Source organism: Mesoplodon densirostris, chromosome 16, assembly GCF_025265405.1.
Source record: "Mesoplodon densirostris isolate mMesDen1 chromosome 16, mMesDen1 primary haplotype, whole genome shotgun sequence".
In the NCBI taxonomy this organism is placed as follows: Eukaryota; Metazoa; Chordata; class Mammalia; order Artiodactyla; family Ziphiidae; genus Mesoplodon; species Mesoplodon densirostris.
The window spans coordinates 26971487-26990919 of record NC_082676.1 but is presented as its reverse complement, the minus strand read 5'-3'; the positions used below and the strand labels follow the sequence as shown (position 1 = coordinate 26990919).

The window sequence follows — 19433 nt, the reverse complement described above, 5'->3', positions numbered from 1 at the left end:
CTATGTATACCTATATCCCCTCCCTCTTGGGGCTCCCTCCCACCCTCCCCACCCCACCCAAGGGAGCACAGTTTTAAAGCTCTAGTTGCCAGCTGTTCTCCCAGCCACTGCTCCGCAGCACGCTGCCTCTGAGGGCACCCGCAGAACAGTCCCTGGGTAGTGGCACCAGCCCTTGCAGGAACAGACTGAGTCTCTGTCTCTCACAGACCTCAAAACAGACGAGAAGAGCTCATGCACCCTGCCTGAGGGTACCAACTCCTCGCCCCAAGAAATTGACCCCACCAAGGAGAATCAGCTGTACTTCACCTACTCTGTGCACTGGGAGGTGAGAAGGGGCCGGAGCCCATGGCAGGGGAGGAGGGCTGTGGTCCGAGCAGGAGTTGTCAAGGTGGAGGCCTGACTCTCAAGTGCTTCCTCCCCACCGCCAGGAGAGTGACATCAAATGGGCCTCTCGCTGGGACACTTACCTGACCATGAGTGATGTACAGATCCACTGGTTTTCTATCATAAACTCCGTCGTGGTGGTCTTCTTCCTGTCAGGTGAGAGAGCTGTGGGTTGGAGGGTGGAGAGGACAAGGGGGTGAGGGATGAGGGGCTGAGGTGTCCCCTCACTCCCAGGAGACTTCTAGGGTGTTCTTGGAGCCAAGCATAGGTCAAAAACAGACATTAGGGCTCTGTGCAAGGCATCAGTACACAGAGGTAAACAAGATTCACCCCCTATTCTGGAGAGCTCCCTAGGGGAAGACTGCGCCGCCTCTTCACACACACCTTCACTGACTCAACAGTGTGTCGTCGTTGCTCATCCTGTTCGGGCCCCATGTGCGTGCTGGATATGGTGTTGAGCAAGCCCAACCCAGTCTCTGCCCTCACGGTCTGTATTCTGGTGGCAGGAGAGAGACAGAAAAGCACAGAAGTAGTGGGGTTCCAGACAGTGCTAAGTGCTGTGAAGCATATGCATGGCTGTTGAGGAAAGGGTGAAGGCTGCTTTAGAGAAGACCTCTCTGAATGAGGAGCCACCATTCAGAGACCTAGGGAAATATGGTTCCAGCAAGGGTCACGGGCCCTGCAGTGAGACAGGCTTGGTGAGAAGCCAGATGGCGAGTGGGCAGTGAGCAGGGTGAGGGTGGTTGTCAGAGGTAGAATGAAACTGATCGTTTCAGTATCAGGAGAAGTAAAGATAATGCTGTCTTTATTAAACATTTACCCAGTGGCCAGCTGCTGGGCTAATAAACACTTTACATGCATCCCCATCCTCGCAGCCCCGTGAGCTAAGCCAAAAAGCATTAAGTTAGCTCAAGGTCCTACAACCCATTGTCTTAACCACTACACTGTGCTGCCTAGATAGGTAAACAGGGTGCTGTGCAAGTACAAACGGGGGTGCCTCTGAACTGTTTGGGGTGTTGAGAAGAGAAGATGTCTTGAAGTGTGAGTAGGAGTCAGGACAGAGTGGGGCATTCGGGTAAAGGGAACAGCCTGGGTTACAGGCACGCAGGTGAGAGAGAGAGATGGGGCTGTGGCCTGATAACTAAAAGCAACAAATTACCAGAGGCAAGTGAGAGGCGAGCCTGGGAGGAGGTGAGCCTGGAGGGGGTGGAAGGACCAAGCCCTGGAGGAGCTGGGATGCTGTTCTCCCTGGAATACAAGCGGTGCCCTGTGACTGCCTCCGCCCATCCCAGCAGCTCATTCTTCCCCTCCTTGGAGGGTGACCCTCTGTTTCCCCTGCCCTGTAGCTGGGGTGGAGCTATGCCCAGGAGAGAACCTGAGGCGGCTGCGTAGCCAGTTCCCACTAGAGGAAGCCACGCGTGCCCGGAGGGCAAGTGGCACAGAAGACTCAGATGGCCGTGCTGACGACTCCTCTTCTTCCCCGCCCCTGTTTGTTTCAGGCATCCTGAGTATGATTATCATTCGGACCCTCCGGAAGGACATCGCCAACTATAATAAGGAGGATGACATTGTACGAGGTCTTGGCTGGGGAGGGATGGACTTGCAGAGGGAGGGCAGTCTAGCAGTGGGGCTCGAGGCCTACCAGACCAGGACGCGCACATGCACGCATGTGCCTGTGTGTGTGTGTGTGTGTGTGTGTTATCATTCGTAGCGTAAACCAAGTATTGAAAAGGAAAACAAAATGTTTAATGACCCAAAGTGATGGGGATAAGGCTTTCTAATTTCTAAGCGTAAAAACAATGGAAGAAATCACAGAAAGAAAACTGGATTAATTTTACCTTAATCCTGCATGTTAAGATATATAAACAACAGAAAAGTGAAATGGCAAAACAATATATGCAATACGTTTTTAAAAAGATGATAGTTAAAAGAACTGGTATAAAATCTCTAAAAGCAAAAACCACTAAAATCCCTAATGTGATAATGAACAAAAAATTTACAGACAAGGAACCATACATGGCCAGTAAACATGTGAAAAACTGTTTTTACCTCAGGGATAAGCCCCCAACGTGCAGTGTCAAACAGTCATGAGAAGACAGTTTTGGACCTTCAAATTAGCACAGATTCATATATATAGTACTAATTGCCGGCAAGGTTAATGTGAGATAAGCACCTTTTCATGCCACCCATGCAAGTGTAAACTGGTAGATTTCTGAAAAGTTATTAATTGGCAGTACATATCATGAACTGCCAAATAGTTAACTTGTTTGTTTGTTTTGTTTTTAACATTTGGCTGCACTTCTAACTTTTGGTGCGGCCTGTGGGATCTTAGTTCCTCAACCAGGTATCGAACCTGCATCCCCTGCAGTGGAAGCACAGAGCCTTAACCACTGGACCATCGGGAAAGTCCTAGTTAACTTGTTTTGATACACTATCTTCTAGAATTTTCCTAAGGAAAGCATTAAAACCACAAAAATTTGGTCTAGAAATATTTATTGCAGCCTTTTTTATCATTTAAATAAACTGGAAATTGCCTGATATTCCATAATAATGGATTGGTTATATTATGGTACAGCCATATAATGAAAAATTGTACAGACATTAAAATAGTAATTGTAGAGAGTGTTTATTGACATAAGGAAATGCTCATGATCATACATCAGCTAAAATAACAAAGTATTGTTACACAGTAAATACAGTATTTTATTGTTAAAAATTATATATACATATGCACATATACATATATAAAGGACTAAAGGAAATATGTCAAAACGGTATTATTAAGTATATAAATCATTTTCTCTTTCTTTCTGGTTTATTTTTTAATCTATGAATGTTTATGGGTTTTATATTTTTTGTTCAGTCTTTCTGGATTTTTAAAAAATTGTCTACAATACTCATTTACTACTTTTTGTTCATTTAAATATCATGCCATATATCAAAATTTTTTTTTTACTTATTACACAAGTAAGAGCACATACAGACATACCTCAGAGATATTGCGGGCTCAGTTCCAGACCATCACAATAAAGTGATTATCACAGTAAAGGGAGTCAAACAAATTTTTTGGTTTCCCAGTGCATATAAAAGTTACGCTTACACTATACTGCAGTCTATTAAGTGTGCAGTAGCAGTATGTCTAAAAAAATACCTTAATTTAAAAATACTTTAGTGCTAAAAATGCTAACCATCATCTGAGCCTTCAGCAAGTCCTAATCTTTTTGCTGGTGGAGCGTCTCACCTCACTGTTGATGCTGCTGACTGATCAGGGTGTTGGTTGCTGTAGGTTGGGGTGGCTGTGGTGATTTCTTAAGATAAGACAGCAGTGAAATTTGCCAAATCAATTAACTCTTCCTTTCATGGACAATTTCTCTGTAAACCTGCAATGCTGTTTGATAGCATTTTACCCACAGCAGAATTTCTTTCAAAATTGGATTCAGTCCTCTCAAACCCTGCCTCTGCTTTATCAACCAAGTTTATGTAATATTCTAAATCCTGTGTTGTCATTTCAACTATCTTCACAGTATCTTCACCAGGAGTAGATTCCATCTCAAGAAACCACTTTCTTTGCTTATCCGTAAGAAATAACTCCGTATCTGTTGAAGTTTTATCATGAGATGGCAGCAATTCAGTCCCATCTTTAGGCTTCACTTCTAATTCTAGTTCTCTTGCTGTTTCCACTGCATCTGCAATTACTTCTTCTTCTGAGGTCTTGAACCCCACAATTCCATCCATGAGGGTTGGAATCAGCTTCTTCAAAACTCCTATTAATGTTGATATTTTGACCTCTTCCTATGAATCACGAATGTTCTTAATGGCATCTAGAATGGTGAATCCTTGCCAGAAGGTTTTCAGTTTACTTTGCCCAGATCCATCGGAGGAATCACACTCTATGGCAGCTATAGCTTTATGAAATGTATTTCTTAAATAATAAGACTGCAAAGTCAAAATGACTCCTTGATCCATGGGCTGCAGGATGGATGTTGTGTTAGCAAACATGAAAATAACAGTCATCTCATTGTACATCTCCAGCAGAACTCTTGGATGACCAGGTGCATTGTCAATAAGCAGTGATATTTTGAAAGGAATCTTTCTGAGCAGTAGGTCTCAACAGTGGGTTTAAAGTATTCAGTAAATCATGTTGTAAACAGATGTGCTATCATCCAGGCTTGTTGTCCCATTTCTAGAGCACAGGCAGAGTAGATTTAGCATAATTCTTTAGGGCCCCAGGATTTTCAGAATGGTAAATGAGTATCAGCTTCAACTTAAAGTCACCAGCTGCTTTAGCCTCTAATGAGAGTCAGCCTGTCCTTTGAAGCTTTTAAGCCAGGCATTGACTTCTCCTTTCTAGCTATGGAAGTCCTAGATGGCATCTTCTTCCAATCAAAGGCTGTTTCGTCTACATGGAATATCTGATGTTTAGTGTAGCCACCTTCTACATCAGCACTTGCTGCTTTACCTTGCGCTTTTATGTTATGGAGATGGGATTCTCTCCTTAAACCTCATGAACCAACCTATCCTAGCTTCAGACTTCTCTTCTGCCGCTTCCTCACCTCTCTCAACCTTCATAGAATTGAAGAGGGTTAGGCCTTGCTCTGGATGAGGCTTTGGCTTAAGGGAATGTTGTGGCTGGTTTGATCTTCTATCCAGACCACTCAGACTTTCTCCATAACAGCAATAAGGCTGTTTTGCTTTCTTATCATTCCTGTATTCACTGGAGTAGCACTTTTAATTTCTTTCAAGAACTTTTCTTTTGCATTCACAGCTTGGCTAATTATTTGGTGCAAGAGTTCTAGTTTTCAGAAATCTCAGCCTTTGACACATATTCCTTGCTAAGCTTAATCATTTCTAGCTTTTGATTTAACGTGAGAGACATGCAACTCTTCCTTTCACTTACACACTTAGAGGCCATTGTAGGGTTATTAATTGGCCTGATTTCAATATTGTTATGTCTCAGGGAATAGGGAGGCTGGAGGAGAGGGAGAGAGATGGGGCAACAACTGGTTGGTGGAGCAATCAGAACACGTTTACTGATGAAGTTTGCCATCTTATATGGGCACAGGTCACGGAACCCAAAACAATTGCAATAGTAACGTCAAAGATCACTGATAACAGATCACTATAACAGATACAATAATAATGAAAAATTTTGAAATGTGAGAATTACTAAAATGTGACTCAGAGACACAAAATGAGGAAATGCTATTGGAAAAATGGTGCCAATAGACTTGCTTGATGCAGGTTGCCACAGACCTTCAATTTGTAAAAAATACAATATCTGCGAAGTGCTGTAAAATGAAGCACAATAAAATAAGGTGTGCCTATATTACTTTTCTAATCAGTTAAAAAAATAATAAATTGCTTCTAAAGACACCACTCAAAAACTATCACAGTTAACATTTTAGTGTGCTGGTTTACATTATTTTTCCATGCATTTGGTTTGTGGAATGTGGGGAGGAGATTTTCCTTTTATATAGCTGTAAGCCCATGTTTGTGCCCTCCTTTTTCCGTGTGACAGTTCTCTGGGAAATACGTTCTCATGTCACTTATACTCCTGTGTCAGAGTGGAGCTGGTTGACACCTGAGGGACCCTCAGCCCTGGTCAGGGATGTGGGTCCTTGGGGGTGGTCCCTGCAGGAGCTGCCTTCTCTGGAGCCCAAGAAGAGCCTCGCTTTCTGGCCCTTTGCTGCAGGAAGACACGATGGAAGAGTCCGGGTGGAAGCTGGTGCACGGCGACGTCTTCAGGCCCCCCCAGTACCCCATGATCCTCAGCTCCCTGCTGGGCTCAGGCATTCAGCTCTTCTGTATGATCCTCATCGTCATCTGTGAGTAAGCCCGGCAGGGGTGGAGGTGGGGTGGGGGTTTGGGGAGGGGGAGCTGTGCTCACCAGAGCAGCACAGGCCTGAGTCTGAGAAAAGGGTGGGCTTCCCTTCCTGGGGCCGGGGGAGCATGTCAACATCTCTGGGCCAGACAGAGCCGTCCATCCCAGCAAGAGGGCTGGTCCTCTCAGCCACAGGCCCTGGTGATTTGCTCCTCCTCAGATCTTTCCAGCACCATCGATAGCCCCCGACATCCACACCACCAGTGAAGCCATACATCAGCACTCTGAGGTCGGCCTCCTTTTGCAGTCGGGCATTAAGTGACTTACCCATTTCAGCACCAGGATTAGGACTGGAATCAGGTCTTTTTTCTCAGAAAACACCCCCCAAAATGAATATATAGTAGTTACAGGCAGTTCTGAAATCAATCTGCCTAAATTTTTTTTTTTTTTGCTGACATATTACACTGTGTTAGTTTAAGGTATACAAAATATGATTTGATATTATATGTATATATTGCAAAATGATTACCATAGTGAGTTTAGTTAATATCCATCACCTCGCATAGTTACAAATTTTGTTTTCTTGTGATGAGAACTTTCAAAATCTAATCTCTTAGCAACTAATCTGCCTAAATTTCTGTCTCAGCCTCATGCCTCCAAGCTTTGTGACCTTGGACAAGTCATTTAACTTCTGTGAGCCTCTCATTTAACCTCATGAGCCACAGTTTCCTCATCTGAGGAATGTGGGAACTAACCTCCACCTCAGAGGGCTGATGAGGTAGATTCAGTGAGCTGGCATTCGTAATGCTCTCACCTCAGTGCCTGGTTGGTTGCAAGTGCTCTGTGGGCTGGCCATTACCATTAAGATGCATGGGGCTTCCCTGGTGGTACAGTGGTTAAGAATACGCCTGCCAACGCAGGGGACACGGGTTCAAGCCCTGGTCCGGGAAATTCCCACATGCCGCGGAGCAGCTAAGTCCATACGCCACAACTACTGAGCCTGCGCTCTAGAGCCCTCGAGCCACAACTACTGAAGCTCGCGCGCCTAGAGCCCGTGCTGCGCAGCAAGAGAAGCCACCGCAATGAGAAGCCCGAGCACTGCAATGAAGAGTAGCCCCTGCTCGCCGCAACTAGAGAAAGCCTGCACGCAGCAACAAAGACCCAACACGGCCAAAAATAAATAAAAATAAAATAAATTAAAAAAAAAAAAAGATGCAGCCAGCCGTGGCCCAGCAACTGCTGCACCCCTCTGAACCCCAAGTAAGACCCAGTCTTCTCCAGTAGAGTAGGGAGAGGGAGTAGGGAGCCTCATCGAGCCTCACCTGCCCTGGGGCCCTGGGAGCCAGCCCGCGGCTGGGCCTTGGGGCCTAGAGACCCTGACTTTCCCTCTCTTGCCCCTCCCTCCTCAGTTGTGGCCATGCTTGGGATGCTGTCGCCCTCCAGCCGGGGAGCGCTCATGACCACGGCCTGCTTCCTCTTCATGTTCATGGGGTACGTGTGCATGAGTGGGGTCCTAGGGCTGGCGCAGACCGCCTGCACTGCAGCTAACAGGTCCCCTTGGTGTGGATCCCTTCCGTTTCCCCACAGGGTGTTTGGTGGATTTTCTGCCGGCCGTCTGTACCGCACTCTAAAAGGCCATCGGTGGAAGAAAGGAGCCTTCTGTGTAAGTGTCCTAACCCTCCTCCCCATGTTCTTGGGAGGCCAAGAAGCTTCCTCCTGGGCCCCTCAAGAGCAGCATAGGCAGGCTGTGGTGGGGGTTTAGGGCCAGGTGCTGGGCAGCAGCCTGATGGGTGGGAGGAGCACACCCGAGGGCCAGGAGTGCTGGGCTCTCACCCCTGGGTGCTTACCTCTGAGGCCTTAGTAGCTGCATCCATGAAAAGAGGGAATTGAACTTAGATGATTTTTAGCCTACATTGTCTCATGGCTCAAGCACAAGAAGAAATAGGGGATTCAGAATAACAGGATTTAGACACCATCCCAGGTGTCAAAGTTTAAGGTCAAAACCTGATCAGTGGGGCATCTGTGAGAACACCCTACCCAGCAGAGTAAAGAGAGAATTACCTGCCAGGGGCGGGAGAAGCCAGGCCCCACGTCACTGTCAGCCTGTTTTCCAGACTTTGGGGCCTCTGTTCCTCTTCAATAAGGTCAGCTTCTGATGTTCACTGTCCTCCTGGTGGTGAGGAGAGTCCTTGGCAGCAGAAAAGACCACAGAAACCGGAGGACGCCTGGAAGTTGGCCCTGCCTAGGGAGCCCTGAGCCCCTTCTCCCAGAGCAAGTGAGCCTTTAGAGGACCAGGGAAACCCCTGGTGCCAAATTCAGAGAAGCCTCTAGACCCAGGCCTTCTGAAACCATTCTCACAGCTATCAAAAGAGCAGGGGAACTCAGGCTATCCCAGCTCTGGCAAATACCCCTGGCAATTAATGAGCCCTCAGTATAGAAGACCTGTGACAGTGGTGGTTCTGGAAAGATCAAAAAGAGTTTCCTAAATTCTTGACGCATCAGGTGTTTTTCTCAGGCTACTGTGTGCTGAGACCCAGGGATCTTCAGAGCTGTAAAACCCAGCCCTCTCCTCACCTGGTGAGACTTCCCTGATGAGGTCTCCCACCAGATACCCTCCCAAGTCTCCCTGTACTGGTCCCATGGCAAACCCCGTCTTTCTGCCCCAAACCTGCTCCCTGCATCCGGTGGCACCATCCACCCGGGCCCCCAGGGCAGTCACCTGGGTGGCTCCCTTTCTTCCTCCTCATTAGCGCCCCCGCCTCTCTCATACATCAAGTGTGGACGGTTCTCCTGCCAGATAGTCCATGAATTCCTTCCCATCTCCATCCCCAGGACTCCTGCCCAGGTTCAGGCATCTTTCCCTCCTGCCTGGGCCCTTGGCCGTCCTAGGCCGCCTCAGTTTCCGTGCAAGATTCTGACCCTTCCTTGGTGTGGAGCTCTGCCTTGCTCCACAGGCGGGCCTCTGCTGCAGCCGCAGCCGTGCAGGTGTACAACTGCTCTTTTCTCCTCTGGCCTCTGCATGGGCAGCTAAGTCTTAGCTCCGGGGTCACTCTTCCTCCCCGACCGATTCTAACTTCAGGGTCCTCCTTGGCACCCCAGAGGGGCCTGGGCAGAGCCTTGTGCCTGTGAGTGCCACTTATGTTGTTCTCCATTTATGGGTCTGGACATTTTTCCTGTTCTTCCTGGTATCTAGCACAGTGCTCAGTCCATAAATTTCAGCCAGGAGGACAGGCGAGGAATCCTCTGCTACACAGCAGAGTAAAGCAGGAACACACAGGAAGGGGGGAAATGACATACGAGCTGGGCCTCGGAGAGGAGGGTTTCAACTGGATGGAAGCAACCAGCAAGGAGGCCTCAGGTTCTGGAATCTCCTGGATCCCAGTCCTGGCTCCGATATTTCCTTGGTTGGTAACCTTGACCAGCCCTCTGAGCCTTGGTTTCCCCATCTCTCCAGTGGGGGCTGGTTGCACCTAGGTCTCAGGTCGTTGTGTGGTTGTGAGGAGACTATACAGAAGGCCACTGTTTCAGCACTGGCACTCAGACGGCAGATACCTGAGATGCTGGTGACTCTACCTTATGAAGGCCCGGGGGCAGGGACGTGGAGAGAGCAGTGGCCAGTGAGTGGGTGTGGGAGGCTCCAGGCTAAAGGTAGATAAAACTGGCCGTGGAGCTGAGCATCACGGGCAGACCCTCTTGGGTGCTCAGGCAGCCGCAGTCGTAAAGGAGGCTCCACTGTAGGTCTAGGGCTTTGGCTCCCAGTACCTGATCCCCAGCCCCAGAGGTCCCGACTGGATGGAATACACCACAGGGCGCCAGGAGCAGGGCCTCTGCAGTCAGACTACCTGGGTTTGAACCTCTGCTCCACCCTTAGCTGACTGTGTGAAGTTGGGGGGTGGGGTATTTAACGTTACTGGGCCTCAGTGTCCTCTTCTTGAAAAGGGATGGTGACAGTCCTTCCCATCTAGACCTGTAGTGAGGATTGGGTGAGATGATTGATTCATGTGGTGGCAAGCACCCACCGCCCCTAAGACTCAGTTAAAGCTTACCCACCACTCTGGACAGTTTGGGTTGAGGCCCAGACCTACGTGTTTAGTAAAACTTTTATTTGGTCATTCCTATTCAACAAATGCTTATTGAACACACTGTGCTCTGAGTGCTGGGAGCACATCAGTGAGCAGGACGTGATCTCCCAAGAGCTTCTGTCTGTGAGGGTAACAACAGCACGTGATTATGAACTTGGGTGAGGGTGAGGACGGTGCAGTTCAGGGATCTAAAAGGACAGAGAGTGGGAGGCTTGCCTAGTCTGGAGGTCAGGGAATGCTTTCTGGAAGGGTTTATCCTTGAGCTGAGTCCTACAGAACGGGGGAGGGCTTGAGAACCTCTAGTCGGGGAGCCCTGATGGGCAGGTGGGAGCTCTCCCTAGATGCAGCTCCCCAGCCTGGTCTCTCTTGCTTCCAGACGGCGACATTGTACCCTGGCGTGGTTTTTGGCATCTGCTTCATATTGAATTGCTTCATCTGGGGAAAGCACTCATCAGGGGCGGTAAGTGCCCTCCCCGGCAAGGGAGGGCCAGTTGTGCTCAGGCCCATTCCTGCAGGTCACTCCCTGCTGCTTCCTTCCCTTTTCTAAGTCCCCAGGGGGCTCTTCCCAGCCCTGGGGGCTGAGGGCTGGCCAGGGTTTCTCCAGCCCTATGCATCCATCTGTCCTGCCCTTCCTGTGGGCTCTTTCAGACAGCTGACCAAAGCTCACTTCTCTAAAGAAAGATTTCCACAGTCCAGGGGCCAACTGGGGAATTCCCCTCGTCTCAACCAAGGGAAGCCTGCTTGGTATGACTTGATGAGGTCAGTCTCCCAAAACAAGGCTCTCCTCCTAGTGTCCCCGCCCTGAGCTCAGCACCAGCCCCGCTACAAGGATTGTGGACTCAGTTGGGGGTGGGGAGATGGTCTTGATGGATTAGCTGCGGGAGAGGTGGGGCAGGTGTTTGCCATCCCAGCCTCAGCGGAGAGAGCCGCCTCCCCTCCACTGGCAGGTGCCCACAGAAGGTCCTTGGGTGAGGCTTGCAGTCCGGGCTGCCGGAGGACTGGGTCCTTCCCAGCAGTCCAGGGAGCTGCCCTCAGGAAAGACAGGGTCATGCTCTTCCTCTCACTTCCTCTTTTTTACACCTGTCTCCCTTCTCTCTCTCAACATTTTTCTCCCAGTTACCAGCTTCTCACTATAAACACTCATTGCAGAAATTTTAGAAAGGAAAGTACAGAAAAGTTAACGTAGATCTGTAGTATGTTTTTGCAGTCTTTTTTTTTTTTTTGGCTGGGCTGCACCACGCAGCTTGCAGGATCTTAGTTCCCTGACCAGGGATCGAACCCGTGCCCCCTGCAATGGAAGAGCAGAGTCCTAACCACTGGACTGCCAGGGAATTCCCTGTTTTTGCAGTCTTTTAACCTCTTTTTAGATATATTTAAAATGGAATAATGTAATCTTAAAATTATAAAATAATAGCAAACATTTTCATAGTGCTTACTTTGGAATAAGTGTTGTTCTGAACACTTTACAAATATTAATTCATTTCTTCCATTTTGTGTGAGTTGTAAAAACCTCAGACTGCAGAGGGGAATTTTAAAAAAGAAAAGAAAAATCAATTCCAAAGCCCCATACCCCATCTGAGGAAGTGCTGTTAACTTTCTGATGTAGGCCTCTCCAGGCACGTATGCATATACGTATTGGGGTGTTTTTATTAAAATGGAGTTCTCGACATACAGTTTTATATCCTGCTTCTTTCACTTCGTGGTATATTGTGGTGTTTTCACTGAGCGAGATTGGGAACACACTACTTGTGCACTCCTGTTTCTTCCCTTCGTTTGCACTTAACAGACCACACGTAATCTCCCTTCATTCCGGCCCTTCCTCTCCCCTTTGTGCTCTCAATCCCTCCTTCCTTGTTCTTTCCCCACGTCCTCCCTGGTGATAAGCTCCTGTAGGATGCCGTGGTTCCTTCACTTCATGGCTCAACTGGCCCTCCATCTGCCCTCTGCTTTTCCCAGGGCTGGGGTCAGCCCCAGGACAGTCTGGCCAGGAGCCCTGTGGGGGGCCGTGTCTGCAGGAGCTTCCCCACCATGGTGGTCCTGCTGTGCCCTACCTGCCCTGGGACCCAGAAGGTCCCCCTCCCCCTGCACAGCCCCAGCCTGGGCTTCAGGGCTTGTGGAGCCTCACAGTGCTGTGCCCACAGGTGCCCTTCCCCACCATGGTGGCCCTGCTATGCATGTGGTTCGGGATCTCCCTGCCCCTTGTCTACCTGGGTTACTACTTCGGCTTCCGCAAGCAGCCATATGACAACCCTGTGCGCACCAACCAGATTCCCCGGCAGATCCCTGAGCAGCGGTGGTACATGAACCGATTTGTGGGGTGAGTCTCCGGCAAGGGCCAGGCGGGGGCTTCTGGAGTAGGCAAGGCCAACGTTCCCCTGAGCCATCTCCTTGGAAAGACATGGACGGGGTACCCTCCCCCTGTGGGGGCTATGACAGGTGCTCCTGCAGCCCCGGCTGGCTCTAGTAGACTTCCTGAAAGCTTAGCTTCACTCCAAGATAGAGAGGACCAAGTTGTAGCCAGACTCGGTGTTGGCCAGGGAAGGGGTGGAGTGGAAAGGTGCAGGGTGACAGGTAAAGACTACCTTGGACCTTGGGCAAGTCACACCACCTCTCTGTACTTCAGTTTTCCCATCTATAAAATGGGGAGAATGATGCCCACCTCTTGAGAGGCTATAATGGTACAAAAGCATGCCGAAAGATTTAGACCCACCACACAGTGTAAGCATTCTCATTCTTGCTGGCTCAGGAGGGAGCCCGAAGCTTCCAGTGGCCCAGGTCTCCCAGCAGTGTTAACCCTCCCATTCTCTGCAGCATTCTCATGGCTGGGATCCTGCCCTTTGGCGCCATGTTCATCGAGCTTTTCTTCATCTTCAGTGTGAGTACTGCTCCCTGCTCCCCACCCTCCCCTTCGCCCACGCTAGCCTAGTCCCTGCCCCTCCACTTAGATGCTCTGCCTCTCACCGCCTATGACGTTCCAGACAGACCTTTAGCCTCTCAGAGCCCCCATTCTTTGCCCTAAAATAGGGTAACAGTCCTGCCTCTCGGGACAGCTTGGAAGGTTATGTGAGATGTGCCATATGTACGGGGTCTGGTGTGGGAAGGGCTCAGTAAATAGAAGCTGCTTTGGCTGCTTTAGCAATATTGCGATCAGTCACCACCATTATTAATATTGTTGCGTCTGCTTTGATTTCTGGGTCCCTACGTGTCTTTACCTAAGTTACTGAAAACTCCTAGGAAAGTGGGGGGATGATGCCTAATTTTCAGGATCTTCATGAGGCTGGAACGTGATAATGTCTATAAAAGGCACAGTGCCTGGCATTCAGGAAATGCTTGTTAACTTGTAGCTGCTGTTGTAATGATGATTACTCCTCTCCCAGGCATGCCAAGATGAAAGTTGGCAGAACGGTTCTTCAGAGCCATCTAAGTCCAGCTGACCCAGCTCAGTGCCTAGCATGGAGAGAGGGTCTTGCACTAAGTCAGTGCTGGAGAAGCATCCACTCCTCTGGAGTGGCCTAGCCCGTCCCTGCTGAGACCTCCTCGCCCACCCAGCCCTGCCTAGGATGGGTTGGCTGCCTGGCCAGGGAGGCTGCATCTATTGTGTTTGTGTGACACTGGGCCGATCACCAGCCTCTCTGAACCTTGACTTCTTTGACTGTAAAATGCCATGCTTTCATAGGCTGACACGTGGTGTTGTACGTAAAGCACGTGGCACTATGCCTGGCACATGGTGAGCTGCCCCAGGCAGTGGTGGCAGCTGTGTAATTTTGATTGGGGTGGGACTCATTATTTTCCGCAAGCTGCTGAGTTCAGGCGGGGGCCACCCATCTCAGGATCAGCCATGCCCCAGCCCCTCCCTAAGAACCCTTTGCTCCAGGGAGGAGAGACCAGTCAGCCACGAGCCAGGCCCACAGGCCCCAGTGGTGTCATGATGGTGTCTCCATTCCTGCCAGTCCTGACTAAGGGATGGAGTTCCCGAGCACAAGCAGGGAATGCCAGGGGAGTGGGGGCAGGCTAGCTGAAGGCCGGCTCTGGTATATCCGCAGGCAATCTGGGAGAATCAGTTCTATTACCTTTTCGGCTTCCTGTTCCTCGTCTTCATCATCCTCGTGGTGTCCTGTTCACAAATCAGCATCGTCATGGTATACTTCCAGCTGTGTGCAGAGGTGAGGGGAATGGGGCCAGCAGTTTGGGGTGGGGGCAGCTGGGTCCAGTATTGAATTGGGTCAGTGAGGCTGTCTGGGTTTCTCATGTGGTCCTGCCTCTTCTGGCCATGAGGTCTTGGGCAAGTACATCACTTCCCCTTGCCGAGCCTCCATTTGTTCATCTGTAGACTAGAGTTAATGATCCCTACCTCACTGCATAGTCTTGCGGGGAAGTCACCACGACCTAATGACAGTAGACTCGTCAGTACTGAGTCCACTCCAGTAGTGGTTTCTTCAACAACTGATGCAGTTTGGGTGACCTGCCCTCCATCTGGGGACTGGCTCTTGGTGGGCTAAACAAGGGCTCTGGGACAGACAGCCTGAGCTGAAACCCTGGCTCCTCTGTTAGTAGCTCTGGATCTTGGGCAGTTGTTTAACCTCCGTGTGCCTTCCGGGCCTCACTCACAGGGCTGCTGCAAAGACTCAATGAGCTGATTCACATAGAGCACTTAGAACAATATGTGGCATATGGTGAGCGTTTGCTCAAGAAATGCTAATGTTGTTAATAATGTTCTTTTGTTGTTGCTGATTTTTTTAAATGGGATATAATTTATAAACAGTAAAGTTTACCCTTTTTAATCTACAGTTCTGTACGTTTTTAGAAATGCATACAGTTGTGTAACCACCATCACAGTCAAGGTATAAAAAGCTTCGCCTCACCCCAAATATTACAGTTCTTACCCAGGGTCTTTAGTTCCTCAGGCAGCTCTGAAACGTGGGGAAGAGGTTCTGCCTGGAGACAGCGACGACCCTTCTCTGTTTCCTCCTCAGGATTACCGCTGGTGGTGGAGGAATTTCCTAGTCTCCGGGGGATCTGCATTCTATGTCCTGGTCTATGCCATCTTTTATTTTGTTAACAAGGTACCACCCTGCATGAGGGAGCCCCCTAGCCCTTTCAGGGCAAGATTGTGGGGGGGAGGGTGCTGGGGAAAAAACCCAAGCGTCTAAGTCTTACTTTTCTGCCAAGAATGAGGAGGACCAAAGTCGTCCTAGAACTGTTCCTGCCCTTAGAACATAATCTTTTTAGGAAAGAGAGGATGTTTGGGTGACAAAAGCCTTCAGGATAAATGACAATGAGAATGTTGTATGCAAAACCCGTGAGGTACAACCAAAGCAGAACTTAAAGGGAGTGTATCACCTTACAGTGCTTTTAAGAGGAAGTAAGAGAGACTGTTACAGTGTTCACCTCAAGAAGACAGAAAAAAAAAAAAAAAGAACAGTAACTTGAAAGAATGAAAGTAATGAGAAGAGTTAATAAAGGTAAAAGCAGAAACTGCTGAATTAGCCTTTAGCACTCAGATTTAGGAACTCGGCTATACTCACAGAGCTCAGTGTCCCCAAAGAGTGGCATAAGAGTACAAACAGATCCCCACAGCAGGTTTATTAGATTTGTGTGTAACACATAAACCAGATGGGCCATTGAGAGGAGTCTGGGGTCGCTCTGGTGGACCCCATGTTACCTCTGGAGCTTACGCTGAAGACAGTTTTACCCGCTCTACTTTGGGTATCCAGAACCCCAAACCGAGAAGTCCTCTGCTTATAACCAGGGTATATTCCCAAACTAGAGGCATAGGTCAGCTGGGTGAAGCTTGGAATTCCCTTTCCCAAAAATGTCAGGTTGGAAAGGACTGTCCAGATACTTGAGTGCGGTGCTCCACCCCTGCTTCCAGTTTGCTGACTGCCCTCTTCTCCAGCGATTCCAGCAAGTGATCATCTAGCTCAGGGGTCAGCCAACTGTAGCCCATGGGCCAGCAGGCCTGCTTCTGTAAACAAAGTTTTATTGGCACACAGCCATGCTTGTTCATTTACATATTGTCAAGGCTGTTTTTACCCTACAGTGGCAGAGTGGAGTAGTTTTGACAGAGGCCACGTGGCCTAAACTATTTATAATCTGGTCCTTTAAGAAAAAGCTTGCTGACCCCTGCTCTGGCACATCCAGCAACAGAAGACACTCCCTCCTGATGCTCCCATTCTCTTTGGATAGCTCCTGTCATTATCAAGGCCTTCCTTAAGTCACACTGAAATCTGCCTCCCTGTAAATTCCATCTTCAGACCATAGTCTTGTTCCTGGAATCCTGCAGAACAAATCTAATTTCCCTTCTCTACAGCCCATATTAATCAGAACTATTTTGAATGGAAAGTGACCAAAACCAGTCCCAACTGGCTTAAGCAAAAAAGAGAATGTTTTGGCTGATGTAAGTTTAATAAGAAGTTGGAGTTCTAGCTTCAGGCTTGGTTAGATCCAGCAGCTCAAATGGTATCAGGGCTCTGTGTTTATTCCTCAGCTCTGTGTGTGTTTTCTTGGCTTCAATCTGCAGGCAGGATCTTTCCACAAAGTAGAAGGATGACCAATAGCAGCCCTAGAGTCTCCTTTTCTCAGCTTTGCAGCTCTAGAACTAAAAACATCTTTCCTCTATCATTAATGTTATAAATCCCAGGGAAGACACTCATTGGCCCAGGCTACCTGCCATCCCTCACTGTTCCTCATGTCCAGTAGGATGGCATACTCTGATTGACTAGCTTAGGTTTTGTATTAGGACCGACAGCCCCAATAGGACCACAAAGTAGGGAGTGGGTACCCGAGACACCAGGAAGCAGGAAGACAGGAGCCGGCGTTGGGCAAGCAAAACCTGGTACCGTAGCCGCCTACACGAGGGTCACGTCTCAGCCTCCTGCCCTTCCTGCCTCTGGCCCAGGCTTTCTTCTCTGCTCTAAAGACCTCCTCCAGTCCCAGAGCCCTGTCTGTAAAATGGTGGCCTTAGCCTGTCTGAACTCTAAGGAACTTTCCAGTGCTGCCTTTTTGCCTCATCCCTTTCCTGGTTTTACCACTGGATTTACCACTGCCCTGTTTCCCCCCCTCGCCTTCACCCCATCTTCAGCCGTAAGGAAGCTCATAAAAGGAGACATAGGCAGTTGAGCTGGAAAACATGGCCTTCACCCCTAGTTTGAGGACATTTGACTTCAGGGAGACGGTCTCAAACAGTGACCCTTATTGTTTTCTTCTGGGCTCCTGGCATTTTGTGGCCATGTGTCTGCCCATGAGCCCTGGAACAGGCCCCACTCAGGCCCTGGTGGGCTGGGCAGGTCTTGATACCAAGGTCCTAGATTAGTTCTACTTGGCCCAGCAAACCCCACCACACTCCAGATTCCCTAGCATCCCTGCCCAGGCCTCAGAACTCTGCAAAGGAGTTCAAATGCTCCAAGATAAAAATCCCCGTGAGAGGGTAGCAAAAGTGACAGAGCGTGCCCAGGTGGAGAGGACTGTAGGCTGAGACAGGCTCGGGGTGGCTTTCTGTTCCTAAAGCCAGGAGCCCTGGACGCCTCTCTCCTGCCCCCACTTCCTGTGCTCCAGCACCCAGGAGTCTCACTGTACTGTTCTGGGGACCATGGAGAGTGAAGAAGTGACGGCTCTGGCCATTGCTGCCTTTGTCATTCTGGCACTGGCCCCTGAGGTCAGCCCCATCTCCCAGTGAGCTCCCAGGCCCTTCCCCAGGAAGACTCCCACTCCCTCCTACCCCCACAGGAAATGGCCTGAGTCAATGGATTTGGGCCTTGGGCTCTTAGCCCTCTAGCCCCAGGTTCAAATCCCAGCTCCTTCTGTTTCCCGGCTGTGTAACTGTGCGCCATCTGTAAAGTGGGTTAATAACCTACCATAGTGGTTGTGAGCATCCAAGGCGGTGCACGGGCCCTGGTACTGATGAAGGTCCACCATGACTGTGAGACCCACCTGCCCCTCGCTGCCCACCTGGGGCAGGCCCCTTCCCCTTGCCAGTCTTCAGCTTCACCACAAGATCAGTGAGAAGGTAGGGGGACACCCAGTTGGCCATGGCAGGCTGGCACTAAGCGTGTCCCCTCTCTTCTCTCCCCGCTCGTGCCCCAGCTGGACATCGTCGAGTTCATTCCCTCTCTCCTCTACTTTGGCTACACGGCCCTCATGGTCCTGTCCTTCTGGCTTCTCACGGGCACCATCGGCTTCTATGCAGCCTACATGTTTGTCCGCAAGATCTACGCTGCTGTGAAGATAGACTGATGGGGGTGGACCGTGGCCTGGCCCACTCCATCCACGGACAGGAAGCCACCCCGCGTGGGGAACTGCAGGCACGTAAAATAAAATAACTCCTGCTCGTTTGGAATGTAACTCCTGGCACAGTGTTCCTGGATCCTGGGGCTGCATAGGGGGCGGGAGGGCCTATAGATAAATCTTGCATTTTTCTTCATCATCTTATTCCAGTTCTGTGGGGGATGAGTTTTTTGTGGGTTGTTTTTCTTCAGTGCTAAGAAAGATCCCTCCAGCAGGAACTCTCAGACCTGTTTATTCAGGTTTATTTTTGGTTTGGAGTTTTTTCCTTAGTTTTTTTAACAAATGGATCCAGGATGGATAAACCCATCAAGACACTGGGTTCTGGTCACTGTCTCCACCTCAGTTCCTCAGGGCTGTTGGCCACCCCACGACTAACTGGAAGAGGAAACGCCGGGCCTTCCAGGGCTTCAGCGAGATTTCTGAGCCTCTCGCTGCCCGTCCTCGCCATTGATGCCGCGACAAAGCACAGCTCAGCCTGGACACGCATCCTCGGTGCCAACCAGCCTCTTCCAGCCCCTTTTCCTCCCTCTTCTCTCCTCCCCAGCCTCCTCCCAGGGCTGCTCGAGGCGGGGCTTCCCGCCAGGCCTCCGGTCATCTTGTCACTGGGAGCAAGCCCAGGTCTTGGTTGCTACAAGGAAATCCCCTGGAAGTACTGGGCACCAAATGCCCCAGGACAGCAGGAGTTGTCCCTGCTCAGAGCAGTGAGAGTTTGCTGGACCGGAGGAGAGACTTGCAATGAACCGTCTTCGTGCCAAGAAACCCTGGATCCAGGGCCAAGTGTTTCCAGAGCCAAACCAAGCATCCATGTGTGTGTGTCTGGGCTGAGGGTCCTCACCGCACAGGATGCTCCTCAGCCCCTACCT

The 19433-nt window shown here is 49.7% G+C and overlaps 1 protein-coding gene across 1 annotated transcript in view; it reads left to right on the top strand.

The window, feature by feature from the left end:
* TM9SF4 (transmembrane 9 superfamily member 4) overlaps positions 1-18627 on the top strand; it is a 54365-nt gene extending 35738 nt beyond the window's left edge. Inside the window, exons 7-18 of the mRNA XM_060120475.1 lie at positions 207-325; positions 429-540; positions 1884-1954; positions 6077-6209; positions 7615-7696; positions 7793-7868; positions 10664-10747; positions 12429-12604; positions 13099-13162; positions 14331-14450; positions 15261-15350; positions 18370-18627. Coding sequence (XP_059976458.1) covers positions 207-325; positions 429-540; positions 1884-1954; positions 6077-6209; positions 7615-7696; positions 7793-7868; positions 10664-10747; positions 12429-12604; positions 13099-13162; positions 14331-14450; positions 15261-15350; positions 18370-18519 — 1277 coding nt within the window. The 3' untranslated portion in view covers positions 18520-18627. The remainder of the gene's footprint in view (positions 1-206; positions 326-428; positions 541-1883; positions 1955-6076; positions 6210-7614; positions 7697-7792; positions 7869-10663; positions 10748-12428; positions 12605-13098; positions 13163-14330; positions 14451-15260; positions 15351-18369) is intronic.
* Positions 18628-19433: the final 806 nt, after the last annotated feature.